The sequence below is a fragment of the Macrobrachium nipponense genome, chromosome 24 (assembly GCF_015104395.2).
Source record: "Macrobrachium nipponense isolate FS-2020 chromosome 24, ASM1510439v2, whole genome shotgun sequence".
Lineage (NCBI taxonomy): Eukaryota > Metazoa > Arthropoda > Malacostraca > Decapoda > Palaemonidae > Macrobrachium > Macrobrachium nipponense.
In genome coordinates, this window is record NC_061091.1 from 13,145,760 (window position 1) to 13,168,259 (window position 22,500).

The window sequence follows — 22,500 nt, forward strand, 5'->3', positions numbered from 1 at the left end:
CTAAAATATTGAAGCATAAGTAAAAATTTCGAAAGCGTTTTGGTGAGATTTGCACTGTTTTGTAGACCCTTTTCACTACCCTCTGTTTAATGCTTTGAATTTGGCCCTAATTTCTAACTTTGGAGAAAATACTTACTTCGAAAGGAGAGTAGAGGTCTTTAGCTCCATTTCTCACCAACAACAAGTTGCGACTGATGCCCATCTCCGGTGTTAGGACGCGTTATAAGTACTTTTTCGGAGGGTGGCATGCTATGATCGTCGTTGAGTTGATTCAGGCCATGAGGTGTTTTACCCTAATGATAAATTCTTTATAGCTAAGCAACCCAAATACTACAAGAAACTGTAATTTCCAAAGAGGGTACCGATACAATTTCAGCTACTCCGACTACCTATGGGCTAGGCATGGCTATTTCTACTTAGTAGTAGCATATACCTAGTACTTCCGAGTAGGTAGATAGCTAACCTTACTAGCCTAGCCTCCCTCGGCCAAGCTTCGATCTAACCAAAGCCAAATTATGACAATTTAATCCTAAAGTTTTCATCTCTGTGGCCAGAGGTATAATTCAGGCATACTATATATATACACAGCAAGCGGGGAGATATAGAAGTTACCTACCATAAAATGACAAACGCAATTAACGCAGTAGCCGCGGCCTGCACTCATCAACTCTTCTGATAGTAGTAGTAGTAGTAGTGGTAGAATAAATGTAAACAAGCTGCTGTAGTGGGAGAATTTTTGTAACGGCTCTCAGACACACTGATTCCCTTATTCCTGTGGGATTTTTTTTTTTTTTTTTTTTTTGCGGGGTAGACGTAACACGTTTTGTCTTTCGATAATTTAGTATGATAAAAAAAAAGTCACTCTCCTTCTCCTCTTCCCCACCTAGTTTAATTTTGTAAATGCCTTCTTTCAGCCCTTATTTGGCTCATGTGGAGGGCCACATCCTTGTCGGATGCAGTTCATTGCCTTGAATAGACTGTTCGTTCGTGGAACTGTTGTTACAATTAGTATTCTTGAATTGTTAAGTTTTCAGATAATTTATTCCTATGTTATCTTACTGAATGGATTTTGCGCTGTGTAGCCAAAGACTTTACCCTAGAATACTAAACATCTATCCCTGTTTGCAATCTACGGAACATGGGTATATTATACCCGATTTTTGAAAATAAAGAATAAAACAACTTTGAAAATAAACTATACAGATTGAATTTGAAGTAGGTACCTTTGACTTATTACACTTGTCAGGTCATCTTAATAACTATCAATGATGCAGGTACGATTTTAAGAGAAAAATATCAAAAAAGGGTATAATATACCTACCCATATATAGTAGTCGTTTAGTGATTGTTGTTTAGTAGCGTAGGGTTTAACTGTCTGAAATTGTCACTAACTGTTCTTGGTGATACACCACTCTATAATCACTAAATCCTGTTAAACATGGCACGTTAATAATGCTCTGTATTTTGATTTTCTTGATGCGCGCACCCGCACAGTCTGGTTTTACCAATTCTAATGTTGCTTTTTCTGATCTTTACTGAATACCTACCAAGTTTACCCTTTACATTGCCTATGAATTGTATACGGTTCTCCATACGTTTAATTCTACATAAAATCGTTTATGGGATAGCTGCAATATCTAATTGATTTTATCTGTATATAATGCATATATTTCACGTTTTCACAAAGACGTACAGTCATTTCATATAGAAGGCCTGTCTTTTTCGATTTAGGATATATTTTAGGTGGGAAAATATATTTTCCATGCTATACTTTGTTGGAAAAAAATTCTAGTCTCAATCTCATGCCGCAGAACGCAGTGCTATACACTTATTTATTGGTATTTTGTGCTGTCAAATTTGTTTTACTGAATAACTTTCTGTTTTGTCAATCTTATTATTCTGCTCACTTTATTATTCCCTTTCTGCACGCAGGACTAATTCTTCTGGGGGAGGGGGTTGGTTGGGAAGGGGTGGTTACCTTCCATAATTTTTCCAAGTTACTTAACCCAGTTCTATCTTTTAGTTTTGTTATAAGGAATCACTTCTTCCAACATATCTTCAATGTCTGCTATGCCTTCTTCACTGTATATTTCACAGGACAAAGTATGCTGCTTCTAAATAAAAATTTATGGTCCAAATTCCTTTTGCAAATGATATTTACTATTTTTTTATTTAATAATAGATAAAACTTGGAAATTGGTAAAATTGTATGTATATATATAATATATAATTAGTCTGAATACCTGAGGGTGCAAAATGAAAGACAGTTTCTCTTAAACAGCTTTTATTGCTTAAAACAACGTAGTTATTTTACGCTATACAAAATTCTTGATCTCCTACGCCCCTAGATGGTGCCTATAGCGGGGAGCGCCAAGTATGCCCCGTGACGGTCGCACAAGCCGGAGTGATTTTTTTTTTTCAAATCCTGCCCGTACTGTAAGGTTTGGGGATGTGCCTTACAGTCAAGGTAGGAAGGCTGGGTTTCAGCTACTCTGCAACAGCCACTTTCCTTGGAGCCGGAGCACTGTGTGGCGCCAGCCGGGAAAGTGGCCGCTGAATGAAGAATCCGGATTCCCTCGGTTCAGCCTTTTAGTCACGCGGCAAGTTGTCGGGCGTGTGCACCCAATTGCTACATTCAGGCGGTACCCTCACAACTTTTGGATTGCCCGTGTGGTCAACTGGGGGAACCCGGTAGTACATTTGCTGCTACGGGTCCAGGAAGCACGTATATATACTCCATTTAAACCTGTGCATCGGGACCACTGGCTTGGGAGAAATAGGAAATATTTGAGCACTGAGGTTCCATCACGTAGCTTACTTGATGTACAGAGATAGCCATATTATTCATTTCTTTATGATATCATATAGTATATATCAAAGCCCACTATTTTCATGCGCTCTACAGTAAGAAACAAGTTAAATTAATGATGAGTTCACTCAAACAAAATCAAGATTATCCTCATGGATGAAAATGTTGGAAACTGCGATTCTTGTTCACTGTTTACTGCCTCGACTCTCCATCTTTTGCAGCTCTGTGTTGCAAAGAAACTCAAAAGTGTGGCACCAGAGGCTGTCGATTATGTCCATAAAGCTTCAACAAAGGGAATACGGCGCCTGCGCAAGTACTGCAAGCCCTGTGAAGAGAGGTCCTTACACCGGTGGGAGGGTGCAATACACTCGAGTGAGAAAATCTGCATTTCTATGATGGAGATTCATTCCAATGTGAAAAGACGATGGTTGTGGGGGAGGGGGGGCTATGAGCGAACTGCATAGGGTTCCTATGTGAAAAGGTGGTAAGGTGCCCAGGTGAATGGCTTAAGTTAGAGAAAATTTCTCTCAGGTAAAGGCTGGAATGTTTGAACTGGCCGTTCATGAGTCTAACGAGTCTTGGTTTATCGTAGCTGGAAAACAATATGCCACCCTAGGCATGTAAAGAATATTTGCGTGTGGTGGTGACGAGGGTGGAAGCTGAAATAAGGCTGAACTCAAAAGTACTTTAACCACTTGATGATTCCTTGCTATTTTGTCTTTTGTCAATTGGAAGAATGTAGTACTACTGGGAGCAAAGCGGTAGACCTAATACAAATTGGGGCATTCGTGTGATAAGCTGTCCTGTCTGCTCTCATCATACCCAGGACCGAGAATGAAACGGCTAAGATACGATGACAAAGGTAATCTAACGACTTAACTGTCTGGCTTTCTATTTTAGCCTCCCTTCTGAAATCCTTTCCTTTAGATATTCATGCAAGGAGTTATATTTCACTTCATTCTCTACTGACCATGAATGACTGCTTGCGAGATTTCTCCCGAGTAAGACTATGGTGTACAAGTTCTCGTAAGTTGTGTCAAACATTTGACCACAAACGAATCTCCATAACAGATTTGTCAATAGCTGACATTCAAGGACATCATCATCTCTCAGAATTTTTAAATCAGAAAGTAATTCTTCTCTAGTTAATATTTTCATGGAGATTTAGTATAACCTACTCATCTGGTAAAAAATGTTTCGGATGGTTCCAACATGATATTATAAAATAAAACTGGATAATGAAAGAAAACAATGAGTTCAAACTAATAACTGAACATGACTGTGACACTGGAGGAAAGGTCCAGTAAATAATGTTAATGTAGTAAGATTATAAATCTTGAAAAGAACTTTATTAATGCGATAATAAACAAAAGTTCAACATAAGAAATATTCGAGGGATTATCAAAGACTGTCCAAGTTATAATGAGAAAAGACAACAGTTTACATTTAACGGATGGAGAGCAGTTGGAGTCATACAATCCAGGAAGCAAGGCTGCCATTGCAAAGCAAGGCGATTGCAAGCAGGAGCTAGGATGTTCACATCTTCTGACACTCTATGGACATCACTGATTTGTATACATTTAATTTGACAAGAGAAAGTCAACTGCAGAAACGATTGCTTATCGCCTGTTAATCGGTTTGGAGATATACTTCTTGCAGAGAGTTTATCTTTGGCGTAGAAAAGAAAACTTAAAATTACTGTATCATTAAGGATGGAGGAGACTTTTGAGAAATGTTATCAGGTGAGAATCACAGCACTGGTGGATGCTGCTAACCTTTTCAAAGTAAAGTCAAAGGGACGGTGTGTCAAAACGTGTCAAACACAAATAAGACCTCACAGAGACTCCAAAATAGTGGAGCACGACTCAAGACCTTTTGTCTGTGAGTAACGCAAAAGAAAACCAGATATTTGTAAGCTAGATTTAAGACATAGGAAGTATTTTAGCATCAACATATTTGTATAGGGGACTTGATAACCGAGTGTTGAAAAGAATTTTCACTCAACACTGAACAAAATTCCGGTTTAGGCTTTAACAACAATAAATGATCAAATGAACAAATGACTGCTTGGTTGATGAAAGACAGAGATCTCCTTCCAAATGAGTAACAACGACTTGAGAATAATGAGTATGATTGTCACCTCACCAATATTGCATGTAATGGAGACTTGTATTCAACACAAACATCTCTGAGTCAAATCAAAACAATTTTATATCAAGGTCTCTTGAGCTTACAGGCAGGGAAGCAAGAGGAGACGCAATGTTTGTAAAACACCAATCTTTGACGGGAGTAAATGCACAGAAAATGTAAAAGAAAAGTGACACAAAGCTCAACGAAATAAACGTTAAAAAGATATAAAAACAATAGTCTGTAAATGTTTCAGACAGAACCTGAATTTCATGTGACCTATGGAAACATATACAACAAACAAATGAAGGTTTTTTTTTTACCTACAAAAGAACAAGATTTATCTGTCAACAAGTATCAGAGGCAAGATCAATTTTATTTCACTGAAAGTAGTAAGTATCTGTGAACTGTATATGTTTTACCATACATCACTCACAACTTCTCCGTGTTGTTGTGGCAGATATAATGTGGACTCACGCATTGATGTATGTTGTAGTAATTCAGTGATTACGCAGAGCCACATCTGCACATGACAAACTGTCACACAATAGACCTTCCATGTCTTGTCAATAACAATACACCATTGCGTGGTTATTTGTTTTGATACTTGCATCCAAAAGATTTATTTCGTCAATGCATAACTGAACTCCACAACACAAAATCATTATCTTAACAGTCATTTTATTTTTTTTCTTTTTCATCAGAGCTGACCATGTTTCTCCAAACATCAGTTACAAAAAGTAAACAGATAGGTATATCTATACATCATGATACAGTGCCAGATATTTGCTGCTATTACATGACCAGCTTCAAAACTGCAACGCTGATGTTGAAGAATTATATGGTCCTCCAAAAATGTCGTACCACACAAAATTGATACTTCTGTTTTTATTTTTATCCGTGTTATATCAAAATTTCTGCCTTAAAAACCAGCATTGTGTCTCTTACAGGAATAACGTATCTATCGATAAAAATCTACTATAGACAAGAGGTTCAGTTCTGTGTGGAATCATCCACGGTTGGATGAAAACTGGGTGACAAGAACCCTGGAAGATGCTATGTGGATGTCGAGACAGAGCAGTCATCATAATGGTGGAATGAAAACAATTTCAGGAGAATCGGTGTGACTCGTTTACAAATGAAGGAGAGGAATGTTTGTTGTCTTGGAAAAAGTTTAGTATCAGTTCAACGGTGAACGAAATCATTCGAACGATTTTTGACAAAAGAAGGAAGTCTGCAGCTGAAAAGAGAACTCAACTCTGAGCGTACTCCTTGTAAGGAAACGATACATGTATGGGAACTAAACATAGCCCAAACTGATATTAGTCAATCCACTACATTATCTAAAGTTAGTTTTTCCAGATAGGTAGTCCTAACAAACGAATACACTAGATAACAAATCTATTCCTAAATTATAAAGCTTTTTAGCATTTACAGCGTACGTGGCGTGAAGTATGTAAATTACAGTCATAGAAAACTAACTCTAGCTTGGCAAACATTTCTTTTTCAAACTTTCAATTTGGAATGCAGTCAAAATACTAAGTGATATCCTGGCAAAATCGTCATATTTTTTTTCATTTATTTATCTTTTTTTTAAGTGATTTTTTCATGAGCAAGCTAGACACTATTGTTGAGTAACAAAGTTGATTGATTGCCAGGAGTGCTTTTCCAGTGGCAAGTTACTCTCCAGATATATTCGGCGTCTTTCAGCCAGAGTATACATGCAGATTCAGTTGTGAATTGCGGGGGAGGGGGGGGAGAGCCAAATTGACAAAATTCTCAAGTTAGAATCAGCTTTCTATTTACAAAAGAAAATCAATTCAAGAAAGGAAACAGTTGAAAATAACTGACACAATAAATATTTGGCTTTAGGAGAACTTCATTAATTTTTTAGTATGATTTTTAAATATTTTTTTTTAGAGATTTACGTTCTTCCTTTTTACGGGACATCCCTTTAACTTTTATAACTTCATTAACTTCTATATAACGTTATGTTTTTTTTTCTTCTTGTATTTTCCTTTAGCCTAGTAAGCAATATTCATTTACCTCATCTACAGTATCAAAATAGTGGCGTTCTGGAAATCACAGACTTGCGCACTAGAAACTCCGCAAGATACTTTGGGTGAACTGGAACAATATTATAGTTAATAAAAACTGGGAAGTAATCGACTATCCATATTCAAGGTAACTGTGACAGCATCTCATCAAAGGTGGTGGTGAGTCTTGTGGTTACATACCATAATTTACATATATATGCATATATGTATATCTATACATAAATGTGGATGTATCTATATATATACATATATCTAATATACACAGTGACTTAAGCTTTCCATATCATTATTTTTTCTACATGAAACCTCACATTGCATAAACAAGAGTCAAAATTTCGGTCGTGAAGGGCCACTTCGCCGACCTACTATACAGACAGTCACATCCAATTCGTACAATTGACCATAATTCGAGACTTGCCTTTTCCTCGGCAGAGAAAGTTCTTATCACAATCAAACAAAGAAACAACACACACAACAAAGACAAAGAAGGAGCTTCTTACACAGTACACCAGCTCAATTATTGGTATGACTTTGTGTTGGTCTCACAACAAACCAAAATGGTAAACAGGTATGGCAAACGATTTGCTATTCACTCTCGATATGAATAAGAAGGATTTCATTTTGATTTTTACTATGAGTATGGTACACCCGGCTGATATTTCTCTGTTCACTCACCTTGAAGTTCAAAGATTATAAATGTTATTTATTATACAGCTGTTAGGTGTTGTGTTTACTAATTCAGAAGTCACGTGAGTTCTATCCAAGGATAATAAAACAATGCAAAGACACGAATTCTATCCGAGGATCATAATAAGACAATTGCAAGGTCACGTGAATTCTATCCAAAGACAAGACAATGCATCCAGGCATTCTAAAGAAAAACAAACGAACCACAAAACTCTTCTGAAATAAAACACTACAACCGAATCAAACCGTGTAAAGTCACTTTTCTACAGCTGAAATCATACGGACACTGAAAGAAGAAGAAGCGCTTGTGTTTCTTAGCAGTTAAAGGTACCATGGCATTGTTAGGAAAAACCAGTACCCGTAACCTGTTTAGTACCATTTAAAACTAGCCGTGAAACTTCCACAAGGCGTTATCTTAGTTGAAAAAAAACCATAAAACAAGTAACTGAAGTACAATCACTCCTAAGAGTCGGGTCCACATCAGTACCGCGTCCGCTGCACAATGTGGCCCTCCAAGCAATGACCAGAGTAATCCGACATTTTCTAAGCAATGACCTAAGCAATTTAACATTACGTGCCAGGTTACTCAAGGCATTGCTCAGAAGGCCACATTCCCGCAGCGGAGGTGATGGTGAAGCGGCCCCGACTTCTGAGAGCGACTGCACAAATAAAGCCTTACAAAAAATGTCACACTGTATGTATATATATATATTTATATATTTGTATATGTATATGAGTTCTGAAAATACAACTGGATTAAAAGTCTATTGAACTTAAATCTGACACATTTTTTAAAGATACCATTGCAATGATACAATGCTTAGTATTGTCTCTCTTTTTTTTTCTTTCTAAAAATATTTGTCATAATTCCACTGGGAATACAGATTGAAGCGTGAAGCTGACTCCTGGGGAGCAGGTAATGCTAGGAAACATACTATCATCGATAATAATAATAATAATAATAATAATAATAATAATAATAATAATAATAATAATAATAATAATCAGAATAATCATTCTAGTAACAACATCAATAATAATGACAATGATAATAAATAGTTATCATTTTCATTATTATCAGCAATTATAATTATACCGTAATAATAATATTCATAATAAAGATTAATTTCATTACAGAATCAAATGCACCTCTCAAGTGTGAGCAATAGATTTATTTAGATAAAAAAAAAGAAGAAGAAAAAAAGCACCTATTGCCCTTTCAAATGATGGAAAACTCGAAGGCCTGAAAGCCTCACCTGAGACAGGTGAGCGACAGAACCTCATTAGTGGACACCCAGGTGAGACATCATCATGGTCACCGAGGCACGCCCTTTTTTTTTTATTTTTTCTCAAAAGACAGTCTTAAGTGCATTACTAATAACATTTTTGAGCATAAATCTCAAACCTCTCTCTCTCATTGTTTTTTTTCTTCAAAATTTACATACAAATTTACTTAATACCTATTTATATATGTAAACATATGAAACATTTCACTAAGTTCGCACCTAGGAAAACTACAAATATCATCTGATCTCCTCCTTCCTTCCTTCTCCTCAGCGACTGTGGCGCCTCAGAGGGATGCCAGCGAGCAGCAGGCAGGACCTCTGGCGCCGCCACTCTCCAACGTGTATAGTACTAGTAACTGAGACCATGAACTTCACTCTTCCCGTGAACTCATGTAGGTCCAACGTCACTGACTGAAATGTTCATGTTCTGCCCGTGCTCAGGCCTCGATCCGCAAGCACGCACTTACACACACACGCACTCTCAGGAAACACCTATGGTGTATACAGATTTACAACAATGTTAAGTACCTCATCATTCAAACGCCTCTATGATTATTATTTTCCGAAGGTGAGCACTCACAAGACGCAGGGTAACATTCATTCATTCAGGAGTTCCAGTGTAGTAGTGTCCTTTCTTTCTTTCTCTCTTGAGCACGATGCCAGATATACAGAACTTCGAGAAAACAAGAGGTTTCTGTGCAACGAATTGAAAAAAAGAAAGAAACGTTCCGGTGGGGATAAAAATCATCTCACCACTTTTCTAATTTTTTTCCATTTTTTTTTTTTGGCTTTGAAATGGTTACCGTGTTGCCGAGGGATATGATCCACAGATATTTCCCTAGATGGAGTAATACATCTGCAAAGTGGTTTGCTTGTTTTTCTTTTTCCATTTTTCCTCCAGAGTTTGTGAGCATTTCCAGTCGATCATCTTCACCATGATCAAGAGTTTGGGTACGACACTATAACTCAAAGGATGGACCTCAAGCGCCGGCAGATCCCTGATGCTGGATGCTGCCACGCACGAATGGTCGGCACCTTGATGTACATAGTCCAGCATGTGCACTCCAATGCAATGACCTCTAATACTGAATAACACAACCAAAAGCACTATATATATATATATATATATATATATATAAGTATGTATATATATATCATTGGCACCATATTAGGAGTACTTTGAACTTTTACTTTAGTCTTTTTTTTATTTTTTTTAAATACTATAGTGCTGTGTCAGTATCCTTCTCCCAAAAGGTTATCACAAGCTCAATCCTCCATTCTTCACTTGAGAAGACGTTCTTTCCAGATCTGTCTCGTGGTTAGAGAAGCGAAACGGAGACAGTGAAAGTTCCAGGGGAAAAGTGGCCGTGAAGACTGGAACGAAAGAAGACGACGACTTCCAGGATACTGTAGCGATTGGAAACGCTTTCACTTCTTTATCTTAGAGGATTATCTTAGCATGTAAAAACAACACTCGCTTCTTTTTCTCTCCCATTTTACATTATACACATAACTTCCGACATTGTAACAGCCTCTCGCCCTTCACTTCCCTCTATAGGTGTCGATAATCTTATCTTGATCAACGTATTCAAATATGTGTGGAGCATCCATTAGGATACCGATAGTGCCGGCGGTGGTGATAAGAAAGAAAATATACAACTGCAAACGATCAATAACCATGGCTACGTACTTCCAGTCTTCACGGATCTGAAAACGACAGAGAGGAAGAAGGAGGTGAATTTCTGGTGAATGCGATGATGCGGCAAAGAATGAAGTTGATGTTCTAAGAGGTCCACAATAATAGAAAATGTTGCGAGTTCGTGTATGATTTATAAACCCTCTACAAAGCTTTCGAACCCTTCCCTGGGTTCATCTTCAGTTCAAATCAATGAGTAGGCACACCATGGACACTGAAGATGAACCCAGGGAAGGGTTGGGAAGCTTTGCAAAGGGTTTTTTAAATTTTACACGAACTCGCAACATTTTTTTTATTATTGTGGACCTCTTAGAACATTATATATATTCTCGCAATAGAGAGTTTTTCCCAAATGAAGTTGATATGATGGAAGAAACACACTTTATTAAATTTTAATTCGGCATATTTGTTCATCTTGTTTTACTTCAACACTATAGAAAGACTATAGTATAGTACAGTCCAGCATTTTATTCTGTATTTTACTTAACTGTCATAAATTTTTGCAAATTTGATAGTCAAAGAAATCCTTTGCCTTTAAATAGTACAATAAAATAGAATAAAAAGACAGAAACTGCAGAGTTAAAACAGAAAAATAAAAAAGAAACATGCTTAATCTTTTGACACTGAATCTCACTGAGAGTTCTACTTATAATTGAAATAAGCTGCTATATTTGTGATATGCTTTTACTAAAGATACATGAACTTTTAGCTATGCTAGAAAGAAAAGTAAATGCCACCCTCCCCCGCCAAACAAAAAGGTTTTGTTAATGACGTTTATAAGCAACATATTGCAGAGAGGCAGCAGCGTCTCCTGAATCCTCCTGCAGCTGAATCTCACCTGAATGTACTCATCTTCATTGCGCAGATGCTCAGCGATGAACTCGACGGCCTCCGTTGCCTTGAAGGCCTCTGGAGTCATGAAGAGGGAGTCCGAACTCTCAGATTCTCGACGCGGCATCTGCAGGAGTGGAGACTACTTGGTTGTGAAAACAGCCATTACTCAGGAGCATCGCGACAGAAATATCAATTAGGAGATGGAAGAGTTTCTACTATATTCAGCACGTTAGAATGCGTCGTACTTTCAACATGAGAGCATCAAATATATAGAATATATAAGACACAGTATGTATTGCAAATATGTTTGTCATTTATGAGTCATTTATATGCTTCTATCAAGTAGATAAAGCGAAAAAGTGTCAAGGCGGCCTCACGTCAACACTATGCCCCGACATTCTAGGGGCTCAGGTTTTTTTTCAGAACGGAAATAAACAAACAGACAGCGTGAGGAACGCTGCTGCATCGAACTTATTTGGCAACTAGTTTCCGTGCAAACAAAGTCTTAAAAGTAACTATTCCTCTGAAGCTCGTACATTTAGACAAGCCAGATACACCACCTTGTCATTATGGAAAATTATCTGTTACTCAAATATACGCAAGCCTTAGATTTAGGTAACAGTGAAGACGCCTTGACAGCACGAGTTATTTTGGTGAATACGAACTGTCCATACCTCTCTGTTGATTTTACAATTAGGATGATGAAGATTTGAGAGTTCCATTTGTTCTATCTTGCTGGTGCTCTTATCCATTTCCGGCGACCCGAAGTGGTGGTGGGTGACGCCAGCTGTGATAGGGAGATGGAGAGTGTTTGGCAATGTGGTAGGGACCTGTGGATCTCCAGCTGCTGCAACGCCAAACAACCAAAGCAAAATGCTACATATCCTCACTCAGTATTGCAATACAGTCATCATTTCTTACAATAGACCTACAAGAACTGCGTGGTTTACGTTAACCCCTTCCGGGAACAAAGATTCAAAAGTGACGGCAAGGCCTACTCCTATGTTGGGCCTTTAGATTTCTTTTTAAGTAGAAAAAGCATTTAGGAAGGTGTGTTAGTGCACCAATAAGCAGTGTTTACGACATTTACTGGACAGAATGAGAGAAGGTCTCAAGGGGGCAGTAGGCACACACAAATACAAAGAAGGAAATTCTCAAAGCTGCAGGTGAAGACTACTGTGACACGAATAAGATTCTTCAGGGTTGTATAAGTGAGAGAATTCCGAAAGCATTTTTTAGGGCAAGTTAGCAATTTAGCAACATGTTTAGATTCAGCGTTTTATACTGGTTTTAAACGAGGAGGCGAAGAGAACTTACCAGGGCGCTCGTTCATCCAGTGTAGCCGGGTCTTCCGTGGTCTCTTCATGAACAGCATGATGGGGAGGTATTTGAGGAATGCCAGTCGTATCCAGTTCGGCATTCGATGCGTTCGAGGACCTCTGTAAATGGGCGGGGCCTGGATTATACAGTTCGTGAAAGGGACGACTGGATGGCGTGGCCAAAGCTGAGACAGATGACCAGCTTCCACGACGAATGAGAAAAAAATATCTAAACAAATATTTCAACCAATAAACAAATCAGATAACTAGGTGGCTCAACTACAGAGAAAATAAGGAAGAAACGAAAAGACTGGCCACCTTCTATTCACGTCCTTAACAGAGAACCAGCAAATTAGTTTAGTTTGGTGAATGACTTAACCAAGAATCAGACATGACAACTGAAAGACAGAGACAAGATTAACACGACGATTTATGCATCTGTCATAAGGCAAGGTACAATTACGGGATAAATAACAGCTTGTGAAAGTGATAAAACCTGTCTATTCACAGGAGAAAATAAAGGACTGAGGCACGAATTCCAAGATGAACTGGGCCATAATGAATAAATGGCCAGTATTCATGACCAAATGTACTAAATTATTTTTGGGTGAATTTAGCAGCATTACAGCAATAAAGAAAACAGAGGGCAGAAAGTTGGACGTAACCGAGATGAGGATGCTTAGGTGGATGAGTGGAGTGACCAAAAAGGACAGGGTTAGAAATGAACATATTAGGGGTACAGCAAAGGTCACTGAAGCATCAAAGAAAGTGCAAGAGGCAAAGTTAAGATGGTATGGCCACCTGATGAGAAGAGAAGAGCAACACATGGCAAGAGAAGTGATGGACGTGGAGGTGGATGGAACACGAAGGAGAAGAAGACCTGAGACCAGGTGGAGAGATTGCATTAGAGATGATATGAGGGAGAAGGGAGTACGGGAGGAAATGACACAGGACAGAGGTAGATGGAAGAGACTCATTAAAAACGGCGACCCCGAATAGGGATAAAGCTGGGAAGAAGAAGAAGACAACAATAAAGGAATCCCGCTACGTAAAAATATCAACTTTATAATAAGATGATAATGACGAAAAACAATAAGCAAATGACTTATATTTCTTATCATCCTGTTATTTGTGTCACACTAGTTTAATAAACTGAATAGCAAAGATGAAATTGCGTACATTTTAGGAAAAGGCTTACAATGCAAAATGTAAAAGTATAACCTCATTAGAAATTATTGTGCGTCTTGTCAATTATCCATCGGCAATTCAAAGGAAAATGCAGCCAAACACAAAAGCCAGTGAAGTTTTTTTTCTCTCTTTTTTTTTTTTTAATGAAACTCAGAAGATAGACGTCCATAGATTATGGTACTAAAAATAAGCTTATCACTTGAAAATTAATTCAAATGGTACAAATCTATACAACATGGTATATATTGTTTGAAAGCTTAAAACGTAAGATTTAACTCACAGGGCAGATGTCTATAGACTACTAAATTGTATGAGTATTTAAGCTAAGTTTATGATTTTAATCAGTAGGCATAATTCTATGGAATAGAATACTGTATTTAAACAAGTATATAAGATTTTTATCAGTAGGCAGAATTTCATGGGCTAGAATACTGTATATTTAAACAAGTATATGAGATTTTAATCAGTAGGCAGAATTTTATGGACTAGAATACTGTATTTAAGCCAGGTACAAGGTCCCCGGACTACAGCATACTGTGTTTAAGCCAAGTACAAGGTCCCCGGACTACAGCATACTGTATTTAAACCGACTACAGCATACTGTATTTAAGCCGACTACAGCATACTGTATTTAAGCCGACTACAGCATACTGTATTTAAGCCGACTACAACATATTGTATTTAAGCCAAGCGCGTTAAATTTGAACCACAGCGCAGATGACACCGGACTAAAGCATCGTACTCAAGCATCGCCCTTTAGATTTCAAGAACAGACCCTTAGTCGTGGCATTCGCGTCACAGCAAACCTGAAATTCCAGTTGATGATGACGACGGTGACGAGGATGGAAACTGTGTTCATGACGAAGGTGAAGAGCAGATACTTGGCGATCAGCGGCAGCACGAGAGACGTTGGCGGCAGGATTTTTGATACCAGCAACAGGAACACAACCAGGGAGAGCAAAATAGATATACCAAGGGTCACCTGCGGAAATATGGGGGAGAGTCTCAGTCATTTTATTTATTTAGCATCCTAGGTTTTTTTTTTTTTTCCAGTGTTTTAATGCAATTTCAGCATTGCTTTGATTGTTATAATTACGATTTGTTTTCCAGTGGGATAAGACTGAGAAAGGTGGGGAGATGAAGCTCCTAGCGTAAATAGAGTAAAGGGCGGGTTGTTGCAGTGTTTACGAGTGTTCATTGCTAAAGCTATTGTTGACAGTGCGCTTTGCTACGACACAACAAATGGTTCATTTGTTTACGGTGTAAACAAAATTTAGTACTATCTATAAAAGTCTCGAAACTGGTTGAGAGAGAAAAGCTGATGATCTGGAAAGCAAATGCGTTTCTTTTAAAATGCTTTTGGATATCATTAACATACATTTAATGTGACTTTCTCTGTAAGCTTCAGTTCCGCATGTCATCAAGTTTGCTTCATTTTAAGATGAACTTTCTACCACTTTTTAATTTCATAACCAGAAAAAGAGAAGCATTATTCCAAAGCAAAGAGAGGGCTAAAAATAACGCAAGCAGACGTATCAAGGCTATTTCTTTTCCTTTTTGGCATTTCGAACCTGCTATGATTACATCAAAATACAATAGGGTTAATATTCCAGGAATTATTTATGCATAACTACGATTAAATTACGTCTCCCTTCATTTTTATCCTTCTCTTTCCTGTTTAGAAAAATACTTATGTTTCCTTTTGGAATGAGCATAAGAAGGCAATGCCAACGATATTGGATGGCACTGAGCCGTTTTAGTTGATAATCAACTCACGAACAAAACTGAAAATTCTTAACTAAAATGGTTAAAAGTAATTTACATTAGGATTCTTAAATTGACAGCATCCCTTTCCATTCTTTCATCGTCAATATCTGCCTTTCTTCTATCATCCACTATATGAGTTTAAGGTGAAGTTAGGCAAGCAAGAACCCAAGTTGTTTGCATCTGAAGGTGAAGTTAGGCAACACTTTAATGACTAAATATACAGATGATGAACCAAAAACAGGAGAATCTGAATATCAAGCGTCTTTTACCATTTCTTATAACATGAAGCTGAGCATAAAATGGACGATCTTACAGAATTACTACTAATACTTTGTGCACAATTTCTGGCGTTAGGGTTAAATCTTCGTACGAAGAGAGAGAGAGAGAGAGAGAGAGAGAGAGAGAGAGAGAGAGAGAGAGAGAGAGAGAGAGAGAGGGTAGTAAGCTTCTTTAGAAAAACATTCCTTTGAAAAACAGAGAGAGAGAGAGAGAGAGAGAGAGAGAGAGAGAGAGAGAGAGAGAGAGAGAGAGAGAATTGTAAATAGTACGCTCCTTTTGAAAAAAAAACTTTCAAAAACAGAGAGAGAGAGAGAGAGAGAGAGAGAGGAGAGAGAGAGAGAGAGAGAGAGAGAGAGAGAGCACTCACCTTTTCTCCAGCCTCGGCGGGGAGGTAGAAAACGAGAATACACAGGAATGAAATGAGAACCGTTGGCAGGATCAAGTTAACAGTGTAGAAGAGTGTCTTACGCCTAATGGTGATGTAGAAGGTGATGTCTGTCTCGGTCGGGCCATCATTGTCTCTGTATTCGTTCAAGAAGGCCGGAACCTGGAAGAGCAGAGCGAGTTAGCGGATAGTTTTACGATAGCAAAACAGGCTTCGAGATCTTAAGACACTAGTACTATACATGAACTTTGCAAGGATTTAATTGGCGTTAGATTTTGCACTTCCATAGCAAATAATTCAACAAAGAACAACTATTTCCGCAAATAAGTTCGACAAAGATCAACTGTTTCTGCAAATAAGTTCGACAAAGAGCAACTGTTTCTGGAAATAAGCTCGGCAAAGAATACTAGAAGAGTATCCATGATTTTTTTTTTATTTCAATGCTTTATTCATCTTTGTTTAAGTAGTTTTATCTGTATGCTGCTCTTATCTTCTTGGTTGGTTAATGGATTTTTTTTACAGCTTGTGGGATCCTGTTCAATAATAATAATAAAGGAATCTAGAAAAACTAGACGCTGAAGTAGCTCCAGGACTCATGCAGAAGAGTGTGATCCTAGAAACGGCACACAGTAAGAAAAGTGATGGACTCCTAAGGAGGCAGGATGCAACCCGGAACCCCACACTATAAATACCACCCAGTCGAATTGGAGGACTGTGATAGAAAAAAAAAAAATTAATAATAACATAGGTGGTAGACCCCTTTAAAAAAACGTAGTGTTGAATGATATTGCTGCATCAAGCTGCATTCAATTTAAATAGACTTTTCTCCATCTCCCTAAAAGATAGAGAAATTCTATATAAATTGGAAATAACATTCAACACTACATAAATAATTAATAATAACTAAAAATAATAATAATAATAACAATAATAATAATAATAAAATATAATAATTAATAATAATAATAATAATAATAATAATAATAATAATAATAATAATAATAATAAGTAAGACATACCTCTACTATATCCCAAGTGCCAGACTTCCAGTAATCCGAGAGATCGACGAAATCTTTGTTATTGTAGAGGGCCAGGGAGACCTGGTCACCGTTGAAGGTCCATGAACCGAACTTCATAAGACAGGTCTGCTGATCGAAGGGGAAGTACGTGACATCTATGGTGCATGAGCTCTGCAAGGTGCCCAAGAGAAAATCGGTGAGAGACGACGTCGTGTCGGATGGCGCTTCTCTCTCTCTCTCTCTCTCCTCTCCCTCTCTCTTCTCCCTCTCTCTCTCGCTCTCTCTCTCTCTCTCTATATATATATATATATATATATATATGGATATATATATATATATATCATATATATATCATCTTGTGTTTCGTTCTAAAGGAATATACACTGCTCCTTTTATCTTGTCATATTCGCTTTCACATGTGCAAAGGTATATCTCTGTGTAACACCTCATGTGCTGCATCAATAGGTACCTACAGGTGCGCCTTTGAGAGCTCATCTTTATACACCTCTGCTAAAAAAAAAAAAACACACACACACACACAGACAATAAAAAAAACTCCCATTCACCTCAGTGGATGGACTCAGAAAAAAAAAAAAAAAAAGCCTGACTAAATCCCGGCACTCGGCGTAAATGAATCAATATCCGTCGCATTTTCCCCCACATTCCGAATGGGGTGTCTGATGACAGTCTTTTGTACTCTTAAGTGAACGTAGAAGTACTGCGGCTGTGTTTAGAGAAGTATAAAGGACTCTCTCCTTCTTCACTTGGGGGGACGAAACGACCGAAAACCTTTGCGGAACTCACCTCTCTTAGGCTTGATTGCCTCGGCGAAATATCTCTCTTCCTTTCTCACTCTCTCTTTGGTTACGTACTTATGTCTAAGTACCACAGTGCAAACGTGCACATACTCTTCAGCGGTAAGTTTAGACATGTTTAAAAGTGTATGAGACTACAAACTCTCTTCCTCAATGGGTAATAACTCTTCTTCAGCTTCTGCTAGTCTGCAGATCTTGTTCCACTTTCTTTTACTCCCTCTTTGTTACAGATGGAAGAGAGAGAATGTGAAAGGAGGAACAGTAAAAAGGAACGAAGGGTGTCGAAGCTATGGGCCTGAGGCACGCTGCAAAGAACGTCGAGGACGTACCAGAGCGCACGTCATCTTTCCCACGGTCTAGACCGTGATCTTCCCAACCGACACTTTTCATATCCGCCGATCAGTTCCCTATCTGCTGGAGTAATCTCTCGGCGTTTTCACAACTCTCTCTCTCTCTCTCTCTTGACATTATATTCAGCTTCCAGATCTTTCCAGCTCGAGCTTTCGTCCAGCTCTTGTCTCCTGACAAAGTCCTAAACAAAGCGACGTTTCCCACCTCTTCCCTTCGCAAATCTAATTCTGCCTTAGAACTCGGACTCCTGTATACTACATTTGCGAGTTCCCTTCGTTCTGCAATCGTTGCTGCAATATACCTGTCTCTTGTTAGATGAATACTCTTCTTCCTGTGTCTCTTTTCAATCTGCATTGTATTTTCTTTATTTTGCAAATGTACTTGCTAACCTTTTTTTTCTTTCTCTTTCTCTTTTCATTATCTAATTTTGCAAATGTAACTGCTAACCTTTCTTTTTTTTATTTTCATATTCTTCTCGTTAAATTCATTAGGTCTCCTGTGATTTAACATAATATCAGGATTACACTTACAATCTTCGTCTGTTAATTAAATATGCTTTATTTCTTCGTTTCCAAGTACGTCTCTCCTTGCCTGCCTAAATAGCCACGTATTCACATTCAAATCAATTTCTAAACAGTGTATTCATATTCAAAGTCTTTAAAAAATAAAAATAAAGAAGAAAAATTCCCACAAAACTGTAGACACATTCCAGCGTCCTCACTGTCCAGTTATCGTCTCCCTCTTTCTCCTATTATTAACAAAAATTAAGAATCGACGACCAACGATCACATTCCGAAGATCCTCTTCCCCCCAACTCGGCTCCTCCGTGTGCAACAATTCCGCCTCCATTCTCCTTAGGCAACTCTAAACTCAGCGTAAATCAGATTAACAGCCTCGTCCTATCTTCTCCAATTAACACCAGCACTTCCAACTAATCTAATCCTTTCTACCTCGCGCTCCTGAATTTATAGCTTTCCGTACCCAACATTATCGTCCTTACGCGAGGTCGCCTCCGTTCGAATGTTACACTTCTGAGAATTCTGCTTGCTCACATTAGGCTTCTTTTACTTTAAAACCACGTTCCTGACAGGTTGCCTGGAGGACTTCGTGGGAAGAGAGAGAGAGAGAGAGAGAGAGAGAGAGAGAATGTTGGTCATCTTGAAAAGCAGTGACAAGTGGATGCATTCTAGGTCGTATGATATTTAAAACCACCATGATAATTAATCTGCACATCTACAGGATAAGAATTGACTAGCCTAAATCTTCTGATTTCTATCGGTAGCACAAAATTCATTTTCTTTGTCAGACAGAGGCCAAATATGGGCAGGACAAAGGCTAATTATGCCAGTAACATTAGGATGAAATATTTGGACAGTGATGGACTCTCCCAATAGGGTCTGAAGAGCCATGCCCAGATGGCATTTCCCCCCGAGGTGCAACCGAGTACTGGAACCTTTCATTGATAAACGCGGGACGCCATATCTTACAAACTAACCATAGAATTTTCTTGAAAATAAACTCATTAAGTTTCTCACACCCAAACTACTCACGAGCACCTTCTCTAGCCTAACCTAACCCAACCTAACTTTACGTAACCTAGGGGCATGGCACAAAAAAAAAAAAAAAAAAAAAACCGGGCTGGGCAATACTAGCATGGCCACAAAAAAAAAAAAAAAAAAACCGGGCTGGTGCAATACTAGCATACATCTCATGCAATGCGTTTTGATTCCAGCGTTCAAATTTCTATATAAGGAATTGAGCCACAAGAAAGACGAAATGAACGACAAAAATCCATCAGTACTTTGTATAAGAGAACTAATTTTGTCTCTTATTAAAGCTAATATAGATGGCATCAGGCAGTATTTATGACTCAAATTCAAGTACCGTGATCACGAACGTCATTTAGCGATGTGACAAAAGTTGACAAATGTCGGCAATGAGCAAATAAGGGAAATGAAAAATGCAATAATTTCAGAAAGCTAAACGACCTCGAGGGTTTTAATGGCCAGATACTCTAATCCATCTTTAAAATAGAAATGACTGTATTCGGAACCTTAACTCCAACCGAAAACGCCTACCATCATTATCATTATCATCGCCATGCAGTCACTCTCACTTCCCAGTCATCAGGATTTGTTTTCTCGTAGCTTTTTTTTCGCAAAAGTCTAGTTAATTCACAAGGTATCATTTAAATCTCTGCAGTGTTTCCACCATAACCCGGTGCGTTCCATCGCTCAAAGCTCTTTTATGACCGACTTCTCTTAAAAAAAAAAAAAAAAAAAAAAAAAGCAGTGGTTGCATTTATTTACGTATCCAAGTCTTCTGTAGCTCCTGTGATATCGGCCAAATGACCATTTCTCAAATTTCTCGTCCATGCGCCCACAAAAATGTCCATCTCGGTTTGTTTGTATGGTGATTTTACGTTGCATGGAACCAGTGGTTATTCAGCAACGGGACCAACGGCTTTACGTGACTTCCCAACCACGTCGAGGGTGAACTTCTATCACCAGAAATACACATCTCTTGTTCCTCTTTTGGTGTAGATATTTCCTTTATTTTCTTTTCATTCGTGGATAATTTGTAAGTCAGTGGATTACCCGGACAACAGAGCCACTCCTGGAATGCATGGCTCGGTTAATATCATTCGCCTGTTCTTCCAGGACGTTCTTTCTCGTCCCTTCTAGATTATTCGTTCAACTTCAAACTGTAGACTCATTTCTTCCTACAAACGTCGAAAACCTGATGAAAGCATCAGCATCTCTTCATTCTTCAGATGGTGAGCTTCAAGCTTCAGCCACAATTAAACGACATACACACAGTACACGTTATATACATACATACATAATACATACATACATACATATATACGGGGTGTCCATAAAGTCCCAGTACCATTACAAGTATTTATTGCTCAGAATGGTACTGGGAGTTTATGGACATCCTGCATAATGTATGTGTATAAATAATAGAACTTAATACCCTTATGATGATGTGGTTGTTAATACGGAACACCCATGCATATCATTTGATTTCTTACGAGAAAAGAAAGCACACCAAATGAAAATGCATTGCAACTGGATATAATTTCCCAAAATGATTTTAATCACCTCAAAATGCAACTAAAACATGACGGAAAAGCTTTTATTCCTTAAAATGAGTTATTAGCACAACATATACCGTAATCTAGTATCTAAGTTATCTGTCGAAAATTGATCGTAAATTCATAATGCAAATACACTTGAGTTATTCATAAGCACGTATCATCTTACTAACTAACAATATCCTGAAAACAATATATATGTATATATGTGTGTGTATATATATATGTATATATACATATATACATATGTATATATATATATTATTATATATATATAATATATTATGTAAAAAAGTACCACCTCGAATGAGATGAGTAATTACGCCGGTATTCAGAACATACAGTCGAGCAACGGGTTTACACATTATATCATTAATAAAAGAAAAAAATATATATATACATAAGGAAAGGCACACAGTATATTTACCTGGTAAATAGCTGGGGGTACCCAGAGAACTTCGCCGGTGGGATATATAAGAATGTTACTCTTGTAACGCACCTCGTAGTTGCCGTCGGCGCTGTGGAGGAAGAAGGAGACGAGGTGAGGAAGTATTAGTTAGCTCCCAGGGACTGAATGCGTTGGGGGGTGGGGGGGGGGGGGGGGGGGGGTGGGGGGGGGGGGATTCAGGATGGAGGATGTGAGGATGGAGGGAAAGGATGGAGAGGAATGCAGAGGCGGATTCAGAATTTCGCGAGGAGGAGGAGGAGGAGTAGGGAGAGAGGAAGAAGAGGAGGGAAAGAGGAGGAGGAGGAGTAGGGAGAGGAGAGAGGAGGAGGAGGT

General features: G+C 38.2%; 1 protein-coding gene across 6 annotated transcripts in view; it reads right to left on the reverse strand.

Annotated features, from left to right (window-relative positions):
* Positions 1 to 2,840: 2,840 nt before the first annotated feature.
* Positions 2,841 to 22,500, reverse strand: part of LOC135205460 (acetylcholine receptor subunit beta-like 1) — a 270,582-nt gene continuing 250,922 nt past the window's right edge. For 3 of the 6 annotated variants that reach the window (XM_064236105.1, XM_064236110.1, XM_064236109.1), the window contains exons 5-12: positions 22,147 to 22,237; positions 17,454 to 17,624; positions 16,417 to 16,596; positions 14,810 to 14,985; positions 12,814 to 12,935; positions 12,171 to 12,343; positions 11,501 to 11,635; positions 2,841 to 10,673 (exon numbers count right to left, since the gene is read on the reverse strand). In XM_064236105.1, the coding sequence (XP_064092175.1) occupies positions 10,509 to 10,673; positions 11,501 to 11,635; positions 12,171 to 12,343; positions 12,814 to 12,935; positions 14,810 to 14,985; positions 16,417 to 16,596; positions 17,454 to 17,624; positions 22,147 to 22,237 (1,213 nt within the window). In that variant the 3' untranslated portion in view covers positions 2,841 to 10,508. The remainder of the gene's footprint in view (positions 10,674 to 11,500; positions 11,636 to 12,170; positions 12,344 to 12,813; positions 12,936 to 14,809; positions 14,986 to 16,416; positions 16,597 to 17,453; positions 17,625 to 22,146; positions 22,238 to 22,500) is intronic. The other 3 variants (XM_064236106.1, XM_064236108.1, XM_064236107.1) reach the window with 3 other exon arrangements.